Source organism: Carassius carassius, chromosome 2 (genome assembly GCF_963082965.1).
Source record: "Carassius carassius chromosome 2, fCarCar2.1, whole genome shotgun sequence".
Lineage (NCBI taxonomy): Eukaryota > Metazoa > Chordata > Actinopteri > Cypriniformes > Cyprinidae > Carassius > Carassius carassius.
Genome location: NC_081756.1, coordinates 29,580,586 through 29,601,831, shown reverse-complemented (window position 1 = coordinate 29,601,831; position 21,246 = coordinate 29,580,586). Strand labels below are relative to the sequence as shown.

General features: G+C 40.3%; 1 protein-coding gene across 9 annotated transcripts in view; it reads right to left on the bottom strand.

The window, feature by feature from the left end:
- Positions 1-21,246, bottom strand: part of LOC132107935 (zinc finger protein 536-like) — a 199,667-nt gene that overhangs the window by 86,343 nt on the left and 92,078 nt on the right. For 5 of the 9 annotated variants that reach the window (XM_059514296.1, XM_059514322.1, XM_059514363.1 and 2 more), the window contains 2 exons: positions 20,186-20,221; positions 15,860-18,111 (listed from right to left, as the gene is read on the bottom strand). In XM_059514296.1, the coding sequence (XP_059370279.1) occupies positions 15,860-18,111; positions 20,186-20,217 (2,284 nt within the window). In that variant the 5' untranslated portion in view covers positions 20,218-20,221. The remainder of the gene's footprint in view (positions 1-15,859; positions 18,112-20,185; positions 20,222-21,246) is intronic. The other 4 variants (XM_059514330.1, XM_059514339.1, XM_059514346.1 and 1 more) reach the window with 1 other exon arrangement.

Below are 21,246 nucleotides of genomic sequence, written 5' to 3'. Positions count from 1 at the left end.
GCGAGACAGCGGAGTCTGATATCTCAGGCCTGTTAGGATTAGAAGAGTAGACGTAACATCCTGCTAATAGAACAAACGCGGAAGTCGAACTCTCGAGGGTCAGTCACGCAGAATCTTTAATGTGTCTGCTTTTCGCACCACTTTTTCAAACACCACAACCTGTTCAGGGATTTTCGCTCAGCTGCGCTTTAAGCGAGACCTGTGATGCGCGCTATCAAAAATCAAGTCACAGTGCATGGAAAGCATCCATTTTTTTTTTTTAAAAAAACCTTCCAAAAGGCACTCTCCCCTTTCGCCCAGCGAAGAGAAAAAGTGTCAGTTTGCGCTAACCGGGAACCCGCTCCTCGACCGAGTCAGGTCTGGATGGAGGAGGGTGAAAAGGCTAATACTCTCCATCTCCAAGCTGGATATTAGGAGTGTTGATGAGATCTATGAGTTTGCCATTTGCCCGTGGAGCGGCGAGGCTGCAGCAGAGCCGGGTACCATATGGCTGGTGAGAGATTTCCTCCCTCTTTTCCCCCTCTCTGCGCCTGACAGCTGGATGCCTGCTAACAGGGGACGAGGAGCTTGGCAGCTGCAAGCTGAGAGCACTGCTTTGATGCTGTGCCGCACAACTAACGCAAAATTTCTACAGGTAGGTGAGCGGAGGATAAGACGTATAGACGGCGAGTGTGGGAAAGGGGCAAGAGGGAGATGGTGTGCCAAGAGAACGGGGAGGAGTGAAGATGCTTCTGGGAGCACATTAAAACGTACAGCTGGCAAGTACAAAAGTGAGAAAATGTATTTTTCTCTCTCTTTTTTTTCTTTCTTTGAGTCAAAGGGGCTTTCATCATCTGAAAAAAAGCTTCCTTTGGAAACAATGATGCAGGTATGAGAATGTTTTGAAGAGAATGAATAAAACACTTCATCTCCTCTTTTGCTGTTTTAATCAATGCAGAATAAAAGGCAGCTGGTAGAACATTGAATTTCACAGGATAAAGAAGCGCTACATAGGCATCTGAATTGCTAGATTAAACAGAGAATGCAATAGTTTTTTTTGTTTTGTTTTTTGGGTGGGGGGGGTGTAGTTGGTGATGATTCAAGTGTCTCTGCATGGAAGGAAATGGATGGCTCTTCCATGCTGATAAGTCAAATGTCCCTCCTTTTGGGGAGGGAAAGAATAGACATACTCCAGTGAAGATGCCACAGTGCCCTCCACTCCAGATCAAATAACTCACCTCTTATTAATCACGAACCGCTCACTCTAAACAGGAGGTAGCCATCTTCAAAGTGTCACTTACTGTCACTGTCAACGGTCACAAAACAATGTGGTGGCCTGCTTTAGTTTGCGAGAAACTTAACTACTCCAGAGCATTAAATATCTAAAAATGTGGGATGAACACTGCAGAAAGCAGGACAAAATGCTTCTCAAGGCAACAAGACAGCATAGATTGGCTGCTGTCATGTAGTCATGTGGTTGTGGCATATTGGTGTTGGATAAGGAGAGTCCCAAACCTGTGCTAAACATTGAAAATAATTAATTTAACCCTTCATTCATAGTCAGTTCAACATTCATTCAAACTTTACTTGAATATAAAGATGGGAGAGAGAGAGAAAAGGTAACAACACTTTTAAAAGGGACCAATTTTCACTATTAACTAGTTTCTTATTAGCATGCATTTTACTAGCATATTGGCTGTTTATTAGTACATATAAACCACATATTCTACATAACCATATTCTACAACCCTAATCCTACCCAATACCTAAATTTAACAACTACCTTACTAACTATTAATAAACAGCAAATTAGGATTTTATTGAGACAAAAGTCATAGTTAATGGTTTGTTAATAGCAAGAATTTGACCTTTAAATAAAATGTGACCCAAAAAGAGTTAGTAGAAAATGTTTCACCAGCTAAAAAAAAAAGAAATACTTAAAATCTAAATTGACTGTTTTATTCAAAATATTATTTCATTTGTCTTAATTGAAACTATTGTATAACACTAAGTCATTTTTAAGGGTTAGATCAAATAAAAATTGTCACTTTAAGGTAATCATCCATCTGACTTTTTTCAGCATGAAATAACAAATCTCTTTTTAGAAATGGATGTTTTTGTTTGTTTGTTAATTTTGACCTTGTAATGTCACATTGTCAGATACATCAATCTCCCTGAAAACGAGAAACTCAAAAACCGATGGATAGAGTCAAGCCACTGTCCTACATTCGTTTACTTTTCAACAATCTTTTACATTAAAATTTACATAACAGAACTTTAAAATTCATAATAGGTAGCACATGCAAATGTCGTGTAAAATATTTAAGTTTTAATTACATTATTTTAATTATACTTTACCTCTGAATTAAAAAAAAATGTTTATTTAAAATGTAGATTCTTTTTTACAACATATAATTCAATGTTTAGGTTTTAGAATTTAGTATATTTATGTAGCACAAGAAGCTAATTTGTTTCAACTTCATTAAAAAAACATCCATTTTGTAAGTAAATGGCCCTTCTTTAATAACCTGGTGGAAGAGTGTATAAACAGCATGATGCAACATCAATGTGAACACAGACGAGAACTAAAGTTTTTAAGTCAGAAAGAAAAAAAGAGAAAACAGATATGCTGCAGTCAGATGCAATTAAAACAAAATCTTTAGATACAAGCATGATGTATATTTCCCCGCATATTTTAGTTCTCCAGTTTTTCCTTCCGTTGTTATATGTGTTTTCTTTAACATATACCCTCTACACTCTTCACTATCATTAGTTTAGACATTCATAAGCTTTCCTTCCTCATAACACATACAGTGTTTTCACTCATTTAGAACTGCATTCATTTTCACCCCTGCCTCACTTCCACCATGTGTTCATCTCTCCCTCATTGTAGTTACTCTACAGCAGACAGGATGGCTTCGCTGGGGCTGCTCTCTCTTGCCCCTGCCTGCCAGTACAGGGGTCTGTTGGGGGAGAGGTTTGCCCAACCAGAGCAGTATGTCATTCTGGATCTTTATGCATTACCATCCAAATCTTTTGCCTTCATAATCTCAGCGTTCTGCGTTCGGCTCCAAGAAGCGTATGACTTGATTTTTTAATTCCCTCCAAGCGCCGTGTTTCTTTCCTTCTGTTTCTCCATTCGCTCGCTCTCTTGTTCTTTATCCCCATTTCTTCCTCTCTAATTTCATCGCGTGACGTAGCTGTCTCTTTTCAATCTTTCTTTTTAGCCTTTATTAGAGTAATCTGACCATCATTCTCTTGTCTCGACCCTCCTAACCATCCCTGCGTATCATCACAGCCACACTTTTTCTTTAGCGTGTTACCTCTCTCTCTTTCTCGCTCATGTCAGCCCTCCCTTCTTTCCCCCTCTCTCTCTCTCTCTCTCTCTCTCCAGGCCCCCTGTTGCTGCCTGCTACCAGAGCTGTGGTGTGGAGTTTGGCTGAAGCCGAGAGGAGCAGCTGGGCCAGGCTAACGGGGAATGATAATGACCTCAGAAATCTGCTCCTCGCTCCACCACAATAGGGTGCTCAGTCTAGTGGAAAATTGTGTTCATCAGCTAGCTCTGCTCACTTACTAATTGACATTGCCAAATATTTTAAGAACAATTGGAATGCACAGGCTAAAAAAAAAAAAAAGAGAGAGAGGAAATGAAGATTTTAATCCATGGACTTTTTTTGCCCAGTTTTCTTTTCTTTCTTTTTTTTACTCTTCTTTCGCCTTTGATTAGAAGATAACTATCGCTAAAATGAAGATGGGGGGGGGGGTGCGGAGAAGAAGAGGCAAACTTTTCATGTCATTTTCTGCCTCATGTCAGTGCCGTGATGTTGACACAAAGGCTTTTTTATGTGGCCTGTCAATGGGGTTAGGAGGGAGAGAGGGAAAGACGAGGGGAGAGATACTCATCAGAGCATGATGAATGCCACAGCATGGCTGGGACTTTGACACATGTGTCTTTCTCTCTAAATACTGCTTTTAATCTACAAAATGTTCTTGCTTTACACCTCCGTGACTTGTGTTTACGCAAGTCCGTGAGAGAAAGACGAATAAACAAGAGAGAGAGAGAGAGAGAGAGAGAGAGAGAGAGAGAGAGAGAGAAGGGAAGGGAAAGCAAATGGAGAAGGAGGATTCTTCTGTCATGGTATCACATGGCTGGTCCTCCATATTTAATGAGACAAAGGTCAATGTATTCACTTGCTCTTTCACACGGGAGGCACCCCAATCATGCCAAAGTTAACTTGTTCAAACAAAGCACCCTCCCACCCAGATATGCCATTTGTATGCGCTGGTTTGAGAGAGAGAGAGAGAGAGAGAGGTGGTTTCATTCCAGAGGAATTCAGTTCTGACAGAGTAAGACAGCTGTCGCCCTCCACTCACAAAAACTGCAGCACCATCCAACCCTCCAGCAAATAAACTTTTTGTTTTCACCAGTAAAGAATGTGATTGTCAATAATGACACTTCGCATCTACTTTAGTGAGCACTAATTCAAGACTCATTTTCATTTTCATATTCCTTATGAAACCATACCATAGTCAAGATGGTTCATTTTTTTTTCTCTAACAAGTACATTTAATAGTATACAAGACACCATTATCTTGTTTAAAGTGATGACACCTTTCCAGCTGGCTGAAAGACGTCGTATTGATGCATTTAAAATATTAATATTCAAACTCTCTTCCTACCCCACGACAGCCTTCTGTTGGGGAAAGATAAATATTATGTTTTAATTATAAAAACATAAAACAGAAAATGAAGAAACTGATGAAAAAGCGCAGCCCTGCCAAGGAGGCTTGTATGCAAAGGTAAGCAATGTTTTGGCAAAGACATGAAATTAAAATCTGGTATACTGGATGCAGCTTACGCTCTCTCTCTCTCTCTTTCCTTTCTTTCCTTTGCTGTCCTCTCCATAACCAAGCGGGGAATCCTAACAGGATCATTAAGACATAAAACAAACTGATAAATGTTTCATAAGGACTGCCGTTGATAGCCTCAAAGGGGTACGGTGAGCACAGAGAGACGACACTCACGGAAGCTCTTTCATATACACTTTGGAATACAATTGGAATTTTAAATATAGTGAGGAAAAAAGCTATGCTAATTCCCTCTATGGGTAATATTTACAAATTGAGAGAAAGGGAGGGAAACAGCGAGAGTATAACAAGGGAAAGAGAGAAAAAGTGAGCATGCGAAACAGAGAAATCAAATGAGCTGCTGCTAAGGGGAAATAAATTGCCCTTTTTATTGAGGCGTGCACAAAAATACTAAGTCTACATTTATCTAAGACACGTCAATCAACAGAGCACACTGACAATTAGCACGTTGAATAGAACTTTTATCATTTAAACACACCAGAGTCCTGACCCACTGTACTGAAATAAAGCAGTATAATAATATTTTTCTCACACACCATGACATTTTTTTATTATTATTATTATTACACTTCAAAAAAAGATGACAGATTTAAGAGAAAGAACACTGAGTTGCAGTATATGCATAGGAAGACTGAATGCAGCATTCAAATTAAATATGAGAAGCATGGAAAAAAAGCAAGAGAGAGGCATGCTGGGTGAGAGGGCATAGGGTGTGAACTATAATGAAGGTGAATGATAGGAATAAACATTGACATAATTCTTCCAAGGTCTACAGTTCCTAATTAGCACATGAGAGAGAAATGTAGTCTGTCCTCATTTTAAAGATTTGGGAGAGCAAAAAAGAAAATTACAGAAAGAGAAAGAGAGAGGAGGAGCAGGGGAGAGGGAATATGACAGAGATGCCGTTAATGATAAGTAATACTCTTTTGTCTAGCAAAAGCTAATCCTTGTCATTTTAGGGCTCGGAACATCTTATTTTTAATCACAACAGACTTCATCAGATGTGTGAACACATCACAATCCCAAAGAGGAGTTCCTGACCATTCAAACACAGTTTGTGAACTAAAAAACTAATTTGAACTTGAGCAGCATCATTTCTCCTTCTCAAAAACTGAACAAGTAATAAACATCTGCTTGAAACTGATGCCATAGGTCAGAAAGGATGAACAGGTCTGTGCCTCTTTGGATAGCCGTGCATTTTGCATAGCAGTTTGGGTTATTTCGACTTTAATTACACCACAATTACATTGTACAGCAAGTCTGCATATGTAATTACTCCAATTTGTAATTGTGTAATTAGATGAATATCCATGCTTTATAACCTAAGGCATCCATTGGCAAATCCAATTTCAATTTGTATGGAGCAAGTGTTTCGCCCAAAACGGCGGCAAGCTGTAAAGACCTGGGGATATACTGATAATCCTTGCCATGTTAAAATGCTCTTCCACCCAACAATATTTAGACATGGAGGATTCTCAACTGGAGGAAAAATACAAGGCAGGTTTGAAGCAACAGAGATCCTTCAGTAGCAAAAAAAACGAAAAAAAAAAAAAATTTATTTTTTTATTTTTTACTTTCTGTTCATTTGTAATTATTATTACCAGAGGTGGGTAGACTACCCAAAAACTGTACTCAAGTAAAAGTAAAAGTACTTCTAGAAATATTTACTCAAGTAAAAGTAAAAGTACTAGTCTTGAATAGTTACTTGAGTAAGAGTAAAAGAGTATCGGATAAAAAATCTCCTCAAGTAGTTAGTTACTAGTTACTTTTGGTCATATATACTGAGCCTATTTTTATTTAGATATATAGATAAAATGTATGTAATGTATGTGTGCGTGTATAAATGTATATATTTCATCAGCCTTTACTCCAATTTATGTAATTTATTATAAAACCCTGTCTGTTTACTTAAGTAACAGATATAGGTGTCATGCCATAACATATTTTTAATACGAATGACTTTATATTAAATGTGAATTTAACATTGAAAGTTAATGTGATATAAATATTGCTACTAATCTTTCATTGTTCAGAAAGAGAGCAAATAACATTTACATTATTAAAGATCATTTCCACTGACAGTCTAGATTTCAATCACTCTCAGAAACTCCCATTAAAATCACTGAAACTGTTAACACTGTGAAATCAATATCTTAATTATAGATTCGCACAAACATCTGCACTTTGTTGTTTCAGTATTCAGTCAGCGAGTGAGTGAAGGAAGCACCGGCATTTTAGCGATGACTCATCGGAACACCTCTGATTGGCCAATGCTTTAATAAGCTCAAAAGAATCATGTGTGATTGGTTATAATGCGCGGTGCTGTAAAAACACATCTATCTCTGGCTCAGCGCCAGCAAGCTATCACAGATCTGAATTTAGCAGCTGATGATATGACTTGCTGAACGTACTCGCACCGGTGTGATTGTATTAAAATTAATAAAATCTTAATCGCCTATTTTTTGTCTTTTGGAAGCTGCATTCAACTTGACTCCCCTCTGTTATAAGCCACACGCATACAACAAACTAATGTCACAGTGGTACCGTGTACTGTAATCGAATGTAGCCCAAGTTATTACCTGTTAAACAGTAGACAGCACACGCGGTGTTCATCTAATAAGAATCTTCATCGCTAGCAAATAATAGCCTTTGCAGATTTGCTTTCAATTCAGTGCAGTTCCAGCCACGTTTTCAACGCTGCTGATATTCTTAAACTTTACAACTCCGAGTGAACCGCTTGAGACGCTCAGCGCGTGCGGCAGGGAACTGAACGACTCATTCAAACTGATTCATGAACCTATTCACTCGTTTGCCAATTGGTTTGATCAAGCCTTTGAACAGAATTGACTCAAAAGAATTAATCATTCGCGAATGGGCATCGCTCATTGCCCAGAGAAAAGTAGACGGCGCGTTTGGAATAAACTGAAGCATTTATAACATTTATTGCATTAAGATAAAGTAACGAGAGGAGCGTCGCCCACAGTAACGAAGTAAAAGTACAGATTTTTCTCCAAAAATGTACTCAAGTAAGAGTATTAAGTACCCATCTTTAAATATACTCCGAAAAATATTAGTTACCCAAAAAAATTACTCAAGTAAATGTAACGAAGTAAATGTAACTCGTTACTACCCACCTCTGATTATTACTGAGTGAAAACTGTTTCAAAGTACATGAAGCTTGTAGTATCAGTATTAGTATACTGTATGAGTGTAGTATTTCTTTACAGTCAGTCTATATTTAGTGTCAAGCTATGTAACTATTAAGCCAAGTATATGATGCGTGTATATATATATGTGTGTATATACAGTACACACACACACACACACACACGTGTGTGTTTGTGTTGTGTTTTGCCATTCATTGTATGCTTCTGTTAAAGAGTTCCTTTCTCCACCTTCATTGCTCTCTCTCTCTCTCTTCCTCTCTCTCTCTCTCTCTCTCTCTCACTCTCTCAGTTGTCACTCAAAGTCCCACAATAATGAATTCAGAAACACTATCAGGAATGAACCCCTCTTGTTTATGAAGCCCAACTCAGACTGCGGAATCTGAAATAACAATATATCCCCACCTCAGTCAATCCAATCTTGTAATGGTAATAAGAAATAAAAGAGAATAGGGAAAATTGTAATAAACTAAAAAAGAGAGAAGGAAAGAGGTGGAAGAGATGTACAGAGGCTGGGAATTCTATTGCATTAGAAGCATATTTAAGGTTGATTATTGAGAGGAGAGGAGAAAGGCCTTTAGAGGACATTTCTGAGGCAACTTTTCCCCCCTTTTTATCTGTCTCTCTCTGTGTTTAAACAAGTGCAGGGTCAAAGACAAAAGCTATAGTGTCGACCTTCTTTCACAGTTGAGATGTTTTTGTTGATTACTGTAATTCAAGTTTAACTCAAAATTGCAGTGGGTAGGTGGTTTAGAGGTTGGTTGAGCTTGCTGAAGTGAGACGGCAGATGAATCTGCCTTACGTTATAGAGAGGGTAAAGAAAAAAGCAAATAAAAACGACACATGATAAAGGAAGTCTGTTCTCTTTGGGTTAGAGGAACGAGTGAGATATTAAAAGTAAAACAGAGGTATGACATGCCACATCCTGTTGCATACTACATAAACATATACACCCTCCCCCCAAAAAAAGAAATACATTTTAAACACACACACACACACACATGTGCAATGACATGTATTTTCTTTTTTTTTTATCTTTGCTAATTAAAAGAATCAAAATCATCTTTATGAGAGAAGAAATACTTTTCTCCAATGCTGTGCTAATATAGACACGCTGCATTAAACATTAAAGCACCAGTAGGTAAACAGGCAGTGTAACACTTCCTTCCCTGTACATCACACCTTTAGTTTGTAAGGGCTTGTAAAGCACATGTTTTGTGTCATGGCCTGAAAGCGCAGCTCTCTGAGAATGTGCATGCATACTTTTAAATAAGTATGTCAGAGAATCTTCCAAACTGCCTGCTCCTTACTATAGCATCGTTCCCCCATAAACACACGCACCTCCCTGTGCTTGAAAGCAAAGAGACCTGAAGGTCAGTCTCAAGACAAAAGGGGGGGCTGGCATTTTGCCCGCCGCACATTGAGAGCTCCCTGCCTGCTCCAACTGAGCTGGTCAGCGACATAGGATTTCAGCTGATGATCACACTCTACCTTGACACTGCCTCACACACAGTCTGGGGAGGGGGAGAGTAGGAATATATATATATATATAAATGGGCATCACTAATGATGAGAAAAGTGACATCAAAACACTCAGATACTAAAAAAATGTTTAAAAAAAGATCTTGTACAAGTATACAGAGCTACAGTGTTTCAGGCTACAAACTTCAGAAGCTGATTATACTGTAGGTTCAAAAATCACTCACACTATGAGCTCAGCTACTTCTGGTGTGGCACAAACTGTATCTGGGAGGGGGACACAAATGAAGTCAGATTCAAGAATCATGTGGAAGGATGTTTGCCAAAAAAGCTAAGATTTTCAGCCAAAAGTGTAAAACTATATGTGTGGCATGAATGTAACACTGCCCACACCTCAAAAACACCATACCTACAGTGAAGTATGGTACCGCTTGCATCATGCTGTGAAACTGCTGTGGGCATTGGGTGTCTTGTTAAAATATAAGGAACAGAGGATGGGCTACACTTTTGGGAAAATCTTCAAGGGACCCTGTTTCAGCCTGCTAAAAATACCTGGGTGAGAGTTTCAGACTTTCAACAAGATGAAATTATCCAAAACATATGGCCATGTCTGAGATTTCAAACCACCTAAGAATCTGTTCCATTTCTTGAATAAATAATATTTGTATTTTTTTTACACACAGAGAGAGAGAGAGAGAGAGAGAGAGAGAGAGAGAGAGAGAGATAATATTTTATAGCAAAATAGCATGAAAATGGTGAGATTGTACAGAGGGAGAGAGAAAAAAGTAAGTAATGGTGACATTGCCAAAACATCACAAAACCAATTTCTCAGATTTGTGTTTATTAAAACGGTTCTACTTATGTACCATAAAAGCTATGAGAGTCCCAAAGAATCAATAAATAAATTGTATTTTCTCTGTCCCATGATTCAGTTACTGCTTAACATTTTTATTACTAAACACTAATCACTTTAATTCCAAATACCCTGCCAATCTAACAAAAGCTTGAGAACAGTTTATAAAATGCCATGAGCTAAATCTCAAAGTAGTAGTAAGAGAGATGCAAAATAAAGAAAACTTCCTGCATTAAAATTCACCGGATAATTACTTCCGTAACATAACCTCCTTTCTGTTGAGGAGTGTTTAGGTTTAATAGTCTCTGTAAAGAAAATAGGTTTTATCTTCTTCTCATTTTCATTAATTACTAATTGGGGTGGGGGTTGTCTGTTTTTATTCCTTAGATTAAAATAAACATAGCCCACTGCATGTTCAAACTCATCTCACAACATGAGGGTGATAAGGACTGGGAATAAATAAACAATTTCTTCTTTGCTCTTGAAATTAAGTTGCTTAGAGCCTTAAGCTAAGCCACTTTTTATTTTATTTTTATTTTTTTGATGACTTAAAAGCACATTTCACCCAGCAAATGAAGTTCATTTTTTTTGACCTGCTTTATATGTATATCTTTAATTAGTGTCTTGTTTAGCTTAAGCTAACTGATTATCACATAGACGTGACCTAATTAACAGCCAGTCTGCTTAACAGTGGTGTAACCACCCCAAGGAATGAGAAAGTTACCTTTAAAAGTTCTGTAATCATTAGCTGCAGCTTCACTTAATCCCACTAAACATACATTTTTATCTCACAAGCTCTGAGTTTCACAGATGGGGCGGGGTTTGCTGTCCCTCTCTCTTCCAGCAAGATGTTTTAATCACTCGTAACATGTCCGTACATCCACATAAGCTTTCCATTGAATATGGGTGTTGTTTTTATATAGTTAACTTCATAGTTAATGGAGAATTTAACATATGCCAAAAGATAGCTAAAGTACATAAATGTCATTAATGAATCAGTTTAAGAACACAGTAAATAAAGACACTTAACTCCTTCTGAGGGTGTGTGAGGGCTGTTTGAACACTAACATTAATTGTCAGTCATGCATTGAATGTGCTTCTCAGATTTACGCTGTCATTGCTACATTGCTAGACTATTTGATCACCTTCTCACCACCTAACAGCAACATCACAATCAGCCATTTTCTATCTGAAAAATTCAACTGTCAAGAATACCGAAGCACAAATGCATTCACTTCCTTTTCATTGGTTTCAGTGGTGGCTTCTCTGCTTTAGCTGCCTATTGTTAACTATCACTAAAGTCGACAGATAACTTTCAAAGCTTTAAAGGCCTGCTGCCACTTATTCTAAAAGACCTTAGCATTTCCTTTACACAGAGAATATAGGCATCATGCTGATGTTTGATGATCCATGTCTTACTGAGTGTTCTCCTAAACACAACTAGCATGCTAGTGCTATGTATGGATCTGAACCCCATTGATAACTGACAGCTCACCAATTCATACAGCATAGTTTCTTCCTCGTTTGTTTCTACCGACTATGAAATTGCTCTCTTAGGGCTGTAATTCTGCTACTTTGTAAAGCTTTTATTGGATAATTGCTATTTAAATTTACTGTAATGACAGACAGTTGACCGAAAAGCTAATTTTACACATTTATTTAAATATACTTTTTATATATATAATACTATATATATATATATATATATATATATATATATATATATATATATATATATATATATAATACTATATATATATATATATATATATATATATATATATATATATATATATATATATATTAGGGGTTGCACAACTACTGATTTCTGCTAGTCGATTTCTTATTAAAAAAATACTTGAGTTACTCGACTACTCGTGGTTCATGCTACTGTAAATGAATAGACATACATTTTTTTTTAATCAATATACGTTTATTAATTAATTAATTAATAGCCTAATGCAAAAATTACATAAAATATGTTACATTTACATTTACATTTAATCATTTAGCAGACGCTTTTATCCAAAGCGACTTACAAATGAGAACAACAGAAGCAGTCAGGTCAACAAGAGAACAACAACAGTATACAAGTGCCATGACAAGTCTCAGTTAGTCTAGTATAGAACGCATAGGTAGGTTTTTTTTTTTTTTTTTTAAATTAAAAGACAAGAAAAGGAAAAGTGCTAGTGTTAGTTGGTTAAGTGCAGGCGAAAAAGATGAGTCTTTAGCTGTTTCTTGAAAATGAGTAAAGACTCAGCTGTACGAATTGAGATTGGGAGGTCATTCCACCAGCTGGGGACAGTCCAGGAAAAGGTCCTTGAGAGTGATTTTGAACTTCTTTGGGATGGTACCACAAGGCGTCGATCACTTGCAGAGCGCAAACTTCTGGAGGGCACATAAGATTTAACCAATGAGTTTAGGTAAGTTGGTGCCGTGCCAGTGGTCGTCTTGTAGGCTAGCATCAGTACCTTGAATTTGATGCGAGCAGCTACTGGTAGCCAGTGTAACCTGATGAGGAGCGGAGTAACGTGAGCTTTCTTTGGCTCATTGAAGACAACCCTCGCTGCTGCATTCTGAATCAATTGCAGAGGCTTGACAGTACATGCAGGAAGGCCCGCCAGGAGAGCATTACAATAGTCCAGTCTGGAGAGAACAAGAGCTTGGACAAGAAGTTGGGTTGCTTGCTCTGACAGGAAGGGTCTAATCTTCCTAATGTTGTATAAGGCAAACCTGCAGGACCGGGTAGTTGTAGCAATGTGGTCTGTGAAGCTTAACTGATGATCCATCACAACTCCTAGGTTTCTAGCTGTCCTCGAAGGAGTAATGGTTGATGAGCCCAGCTGTATAGAGAAGTTGTGATGAAGCAATGGGTTAGCTGGAATCACCAGGAGTTCTGTCTTCGTAAGGTTAAGCTGAAGGTGATGGTCATTCATCCAGCTAGAGATGTCACTCAGACAGGCTGAAATGCGAGCAGCTACCGTCGGGTCATCTGGTTGGAATGAGAGGTAGAGTTGGGTGTCATCAGCGTAGCAGTGATAAGAAAAGCCATGCTTCTGAATGACAGATCCTAATGATGTCATGTAGATGGAGAAGAGAAGTGGTCCAAGTACTGAGCCTTGAGGAACCCCAGTAGCAAGGTGGTGTGACTTTGAAACATCACCCCTCCAAGACACACTGAAGGATCTGTCAGAGAGGTAGGACTTAACCCACAGGAGTGCTGTTCCAGAGATGCCCATCTTTCTGAGGGTGGACAGGAGAATCTGGTGATTAACAGTGTCAAAAGCAGCAGAAAGGTCCAGTAAGATGAGTACCGAGGATTTTGAAGCTGCTCTTGCTAGTCGCAGGGCTTCAGTAACCGAGAGCAGAGCAGTCTCAGTTGAGTGGCCACTTTTGAAGCCAGACTGGTTGCTGTCCAGGAGGTTGTTCTGTACAAGGAATATAGAAAACTGGTTGAACACAGCTCGCTCAAGTGTCTTTGCAATAAATGGAAGAAGGGATACCGGTCTGTAGTTTTCAAGAAGCGCTGTATTTAGTGATGGTTTCTTGAGCAGTGGGCTTACCCGAGCCTGCTTGAATGCTGAGGGAAATGTTCCAGAGTGAAGAGAGGAGTTGATAACGTGAGTAAGCAAAGGTATGACTGAAGAAGAGATCGCTTGAAGGAGGTGAGTGGGGATCGGATCAAGTGGACAAGTAGTAGGATGATTGGACAGGAGAAGTTCGGAGACGTCCATCTCTGAGAGTGGGGAGAAGGAGGAGAAAGAGTGTGCATCGGTCATTGTGAAGTTGTCCTCAGTCTGCGGTGTGGAGAATTGGCCGCTGATGGATCTCGTCTTATTTGTGAAGAAAACTGCAAAGTCGTCCGCTGTAAGAGTCGATGGAGGAGGTGGTGGCGGTGGATCAAGAAGAGAAGAGAAAGTCTTGAAGAGTGTCCGAGCGTCACAACAGCTGTTAATTTTGTTGTGGTAGTAGGATGTTTTAGCCGTGAAGACATTTGCAGAGAAGGAAGAGAGGAGAGACTGATACACACTGAGGTCTGTAGAGTTTCTTGATTTCTGCCATTTCCTCTCTGCAGCCCTGAGTTTAGAGCGATGTTCACGGAGAACCTCAGACAGCCAGGGGGCAGATGGGGCAGTGCGTGCTGGTCTAGACAACAGTGGGCAAAAGTTGTCCAAGCAAGATGTTAAAGTGGAGCAAAGAGTGTCCGTAGCGCTGTTCGTGTCCAGAGCAGAGAACTGAGAGAGTGCAGGAAGTGAGGATGAAACCACAGAAGATAGGCGAGATGGAGAGAGTGAGCGTAGGTTCCGTCGAAAGGTGACCTGCGTTGGAGTGTGAGGCACTTCAGGAGTAAGTGCTAGGTTAGCAGTAATGAGGAAGTGGTCTGAGGTGTGCAGTGGAGCAACTGAAGAGTTGTCCACAGAGCAACAGCGCGTGTAGATGAGGTCCAGTTGGTTGCCTGATTTGTGAGTCACTGTAGTAGACACTAGCTTGAGATCAAATGAGGCGAGCAGAGTTTTGAAGTCAGCAGCCTGGGGTTTATCTAGGTGGATGTTGAAGTCACCAAGCAGTACCAGAGGAGTACCATCTTCAGGAAAGATGGTACTCCTCTTTCCTGTTAACTATCAAAACTTTATAATTATGACATTACATATTTTAATTTTCATCTAACAGCCAGTATTATGACAAACGATTAGTGATCGTTTGAACATGACTGAATGAATTCAAGGTACACATTTTAATTAATCAGAATTCTCTAAGCAAGTCTTTTTTAACTTACTAAACAAATGTGCGTGTGCCATGCAAACCAGCAAAAGATAAAATATATCTGCATCTAAGTTGATTATTAGCCAACTCTTAAGAGAGAGAGAGAGCTGGTTTGGTTATTGAGGGACTGAGACGCGCAACGCAGCTGTTTGATTGGTGAGCTCGCTGTGTTTATTCCATTAATTCATGTATCATTTCATAGCCTAAGATTAAAATCATTGCCTTTTAAATATATACAAATAATAGATTGTGTATGATGTATCATTATAGGTGATATTACTTCCAAACTCTGATTTCTGAGAGATGCATGGAGAGGCAACAGCAATGTGGTGTTCACTTCAGCACTCCTTATTGCGTGACATTAGAAGGCTGTGTATAATATTGCGCTGATCCCCTGGCTCAACTGTTATCTAGCAAACAGCAGAATTTGCCAGCCTCAGCCAAATATCCAGGGAGATTTATTTACATGTAACATAGAGAAAGTGATAGAAAGTAACAGCTACACGTAATATTGTAATCCTACAATTTAAGCTGTACTTACAAACTGTGTATGCATTATGGTTAATGCACACTCGAGTAGTCAATTGTTTCCGACAGCACCGACTAAAGTAGTCGATCACTCAACTACTCGACTAGTCTATGTAACCCCTAATATATATATATATATATATATATATATATATATATATATATATATATATATATATATAAAATATATATATACATACATACAGAATGATAACTTCCTTACCTGAAGAAGGAGAAGAAGGGTGGGGACTGTCATCCTGCACACTGCCCGTTTGGGAGTGCCCACCTCCAGCACCACTTTCCTCTGTCACATTGGAGGAGCCTGGGGTGGTGGATCGGCTGATGGATTGAGATTCAGGGTCGCTAGCTGAGCCACGCCTTTCGTCCAGACCATGCTGGGAGCTGTCCTCTAGGGTTCGACGGTCCTTGCTGTGTACCCGGGAGTGGACCACCATCTGGTGGTAGGTTCTAAAAACTCTACCACAGTCGGGACACTCAGTTGCTTTCTCTTTCAAGCCAGCCAGGCTGTACTCAAGCCCTTGGCCCAGGCTCAGAGCCCCATGGTGAGGCAAGAACTCACGGTGGCTATCAAAGCTTACACCCTCATCTTTCAAAGGCATCATGCCTCCACTTGTCTTCACTCCATGAAGGACATCAGGGTGTTGCTTCTGCTTGGAACCATCAATAGAGCCTAAGGTTGGGTGCTCAAGCTTGTCTTTCCCAAAGTGAACAATCCCAGCTGCACTAGTAAGTTCATCTTCTTGTCCATGCCCCCCATGGTGCTGCTCTTTTGGCATGAAGGAACGTTCCATAGCCATTCCACGAGCCATAATTTGCCAGGCCTGATAGCTGTTCAGGGGGTCCATCTCCGCCACCTTTGCTGCGGCTTGCAAGCGCTCCATACAGCTTGACTTCAGAGGGGGTACCAGGTTGAGGCAACTCAAGAGTGTGCGCTTTTCATTTTCCCCTAAGCCGTGGCCCATGTTGGCCACTGGGTTTAGGAGCTTTCCAAGCATCTCCTTCTCCTTCATAGCTATACCTGCCTTTGCCAACATCTGGTGCTGCTGTTCAGCCAGGCCTTGCTTGTCGGGTGTGAGGAAACCACTTTGTAGACAAGAAATGTAACGTGAATACAGATTGGTGTGGGCTTCTTGTGCCAAGCTACTCATGCTGTTCACAGAGGGTCTATCTTCATCAGCTCCTCCACCTATAGGGGGCTTGCTCTTGATGGCCAGCTTGTTTAGATGCACCTTCATGTGATTCTTAAGGAACCAGGGCTCCTTGAAACGGCGCCCACAGATCTGGCAGCAATGCTCAAAGGAGTCTTTGTGTTTCCGCATGTGGCCTTTCAGAAACCAAGCTTGACTGAAGACCTGGCCACAAACTTCACATCGAAATTCATTGTTTGGCTTCTCTCCATTGCCAGCTCCTGTGCCTTGTCCCTGGGCTGATTCAGCTGTGATGTGGGTTTTCTCCACATGGGAGATGAGGTCCTCCTCTTGGGAAGCAGCAAATTCACACAGGGTACACTTGTAGGGCTTGTGGAGAATGCGAATGTGGCGGTCTAGCTCCTCGCGCTTCTTAAATTTACCCTTGCAAAAAGTGCACCGAAATCCTTGGGCTGGATTGAGGGCTTGCTCATCTTGCAGGTTGGCACCTGCAGGCTTAGGTGAGGCAGACGGCTGGCTCAGTCCATCAGGTGAGCCACTAAAACTAGTTGGAGTGAGCAGGCCACAGGCTGAGCCAGGCTGTTGCTGGTTGTGACTCTGAATACCCAAGTGGGTTGGAAGAGGTTGAGAGGGTTGCAGCAAGTTGCTCCTCATTTGCTTATCACGTAGAATGGCCCTCTCTTCAAGTTCATGAAGCAGTCTGTTTTCCTCACGTACACGACCACGGCCCTTACCAAGATTTCCCAGCTTATGGGTGCGGAGGTGGATCTTCAAGTTACCCTTTTGAGCAGCTCTATGGTCACAATAGGGGCATTTGAAGGGCTTTTCTCCAGTGTGTGTACGCATATGAAGAGACAGAATGCTGTTAAAGCGGAAGCGCTTGCCACATAGTGGACAGGGGTATTTGCGGTTCTTACGGGCATCATCTTCTATTTCATTCATTTGGGACATGATACCCAAGTTCTGTCCATTGAGAAATTGTTGCAAATCAACACGGCCATTGAGACCACTCAGGGCACCCACATCCATGTCACGGTTAAGCTGGTTGGCCAGTAAGGCCATCTGACTACTGATTGGCTGACTAGCTAAGGCAGCATGGGTTTTCTCATCCAGCGGGGTGGCTGCCTTTTCCTCTGGGATCTGTTGGCGACTCTGTAGTTCAGGAAAGGCATGACCCAGCTGAGCAGTCAGCTGATGAAGTTTCTGACTGATTGGGTAGCGGCCATTAAGTACTGCATTGCTGAGATGGGTGTCAGCATCCGGGACCACCGAGGATACACCAAGGCACAAACTAGAGTCCTCCATCCTAAAGGACAAAAGAGACAAAAAAAGTATTTAGTACACTATTCAAAAGCAAAGAACAGCAGGTATTCAGTCAACACACCTCCGTCTAGCCTTAAAGGGTCATGAAACCCCAGACTACTTATTCTAAGATTATAGCAGAGGTGTTTGTGTTGTACATCATAGAAGACAATGTTAGCATCCGCTAATTTTAACTGTTGGAGAAAATTGGGTAATTTTAAGCTTTTTTGCTCTATTTTCATCTTCCAGATTTAAAATCTATGTTGTGTTGACGTCACGATTTGTGACGTGGCAATGGACTATAGTACATTGATGAGCGTCTGTGTCTATTCAATTATTCATGAGATTGCATGTTCTTATCCTATGAGAAGACGCTTCGCTTAATTATTCACAACAACATGTGTTGATTTGCTATGAAAGACGCATCAGACTATGAAATGACATTGCACACATTAACAGAGAAACATTCATGGATCGCAGAAGAGTGTTGTTTCTTTGTAATAAGAGTTCGGCACAAACGTGATTCATTCACTTGGTGAGTGTAACCGTTTTTATAGCTCTGTGACACAACCTGTCAAAAGGCTTATATAAACGCCACGGAATAATATATATGTCTCATTTGTGAGTCGCTTTGAATAAAAGCGTCTGCTAAATGACTGAATGTAAATGTAATATGTTTTCGATGCAGGGTGCAAATGGCTGTGCATTTATTTGTGTTTCTAACTCAATGGTAGTGAAATGAAACTGTCTGAACGCAAAGCTGTGTGTGATGTCTGTCTTCCCTCTTCCCCCTCCCCCGGTCCGCTGCACACCACGCCCACTTTTTTAGCATTTTTTAAAACTTTGGTGAGAACTAACCAGTGCAGAAATGGGGGGTTTCATGACCCTTTAAGGCATCATTAGAAAACTTATTTGTATTATCACTGTGCACAATCAACAGGAAATACTGCACAATATATAAATGAAAGTAAAATTATATGCGGAACCGTAACAAATATCAAAAATAGAAGTAAAGGTGCAAGGATTTGAACAGAACAGGTCACAGTACACTATCTTCACCATTGTCTGAGAACTGTTCATGAAGAACACCCACTTTGCTCTCAGATTTCATAAAAAAATAAAGACCTTTTCTCTTAGACCTTTAGAAACATTGTTTACTGTGGTAAAGGTCCCATTTCCAAGTTAAACAGCATCACAACATCAAGTCTGTCATAGACTTTAGCCCAAACACAAAGGTGTTTCATTAATTGCTGAATTGGGTGTAGAGGTGAAAACAAAACAGTACATATATTCTTTTGTGTGGATCTACACTCAGATTTTATACTGCATTGTCTGGCAAAGAAAATAACACCATACGGCAGTTAATTCAGTTCCTTCTTGAGTATCCCTTTGTACGTCAGCAATCTGAGTATGGTGTGAGGTAATGGTTAATAATGATGACTGCACTTCAGTGACAAGTGTGAAGAAAAAAAAGAGTGAGTTCATCTCCCTCTGATTTATGAAGTACTACATGTAGTCTCGCACTTGGGGAGAGAAGCTGCAACTCTCAGAACTTTTTCTCAAACAGTAACACAATTTTGGAGGCAATAATTACCCAGTAAACACGGCAAGACACTGCATAATTAAGCTACTTGGTCCCATCCTATCAGAATCCCACCAATTACACGCCTTAATGAAACGGAGCAATGGTATTGTCATGAAGTTGCCGCAATACTACAATTATGATATTAACAATAGCACTTAAAACCAAGGGGTTACTCCAGTAAACACAAGTCCTTATCTCACTGTTGCGACACTTGTCTTGGCGTAATTTTCCATTAAGAGGCACATTAAGCTTGATGCAAATCATTCTGTGTTCACCTTTTTTTCCCCATCTCTCTGTTCTCTCACTCTTGTATGGCTTCCGATGAGGAGAAAACAACAGTTGGCGTTATTGAAAGGGTTCCCAAAGTATCAGAGGCTTCCCAGTCATTTAAAATGGCCACAGAGTGGCCCAGTGAACCGCCAGCCTAAAACTAATACATGAGCAGTGCCTGTTGTCTTCTCGATAGCTTGTGCTTATTTAGCATGCTACTCACCATCTTAAGGGAGGATAATGATGTTGCTGCATTCCCCTGAAAATGACAGGGTCAAGCTTCTGAGACAATAAAGTGAGTTTTGCTTTGGTCAACAAAATATTGAATAATATCTCATAAAGCTGATTAGTATGCTGCCTGGAAACGGTGGCTATGTGCTTTAACACATGATTATGGTAAATGGACTGCATTTATATAGCGCTTACAACAGACCCCATGGTCATCCAAAGCGCTTTTACAAATTGCCTCACATTCACCCATTCTCACACCGACGGCGATGTCAGCCATGCAAGGCGCCTTCCAGCTCGTCAGGAGCAGCTGGGGTTAGATGTCTTGCTCAAGGACACCTCTACACTTGGTCAGGTGGAGCCAGGGATTGAACCATCAACCTTCCGGTTTGTAGACAACCTACATGAACCACTGAGCCACTGCCGCCCATAACACGTTCTGTTATGAACGTTAAATACATGCACTGTGGTCATTTTAACAAAGGCAATGGCAAGAGCAGATGTTCAGGAAACTGCATGTAGAAAGATTGATATGAGAGCTTTCTCTTCTATCTGCATTATTTGGAAACAAATGCTGGTTTGTCTCTCACACACTCATCACCTGAGGAAGGGTAAAATGTTCTGGGCCGGGGAACCCACACCCTTTGGTCATTAATAAACCTTTTAAATGGTGCGGATTGACCCAGTTTACTTATTAGAGTAGGACCGCCTAATGACTCAGCACCTGGGCTGCTGGCACATTATATTTAAACTCTTCCTGATTGCTTTGCTGACAAGCAACAGCAATTCAGACAACCAGTTGAAAGAACCTACTGGTCTGGTAAAAAAAAGAAAGAAAAAAAAACGATCATTTGTGGAAACAAATACACAAAGACTAACAAACCAGCATGTACTGTACACACACACACAGTCTACTGTAGAAGGCAGTGGGATTGGAGCACATATTTGCTGATGCTCGCATAAGAACTCTAATAAGGGACGCCTGTTCTTTAGCTATTTGCTCTTCCTACACCATGTCGGTTGCAGTCTTATCTCTCCAACATGAATAAAAAAACT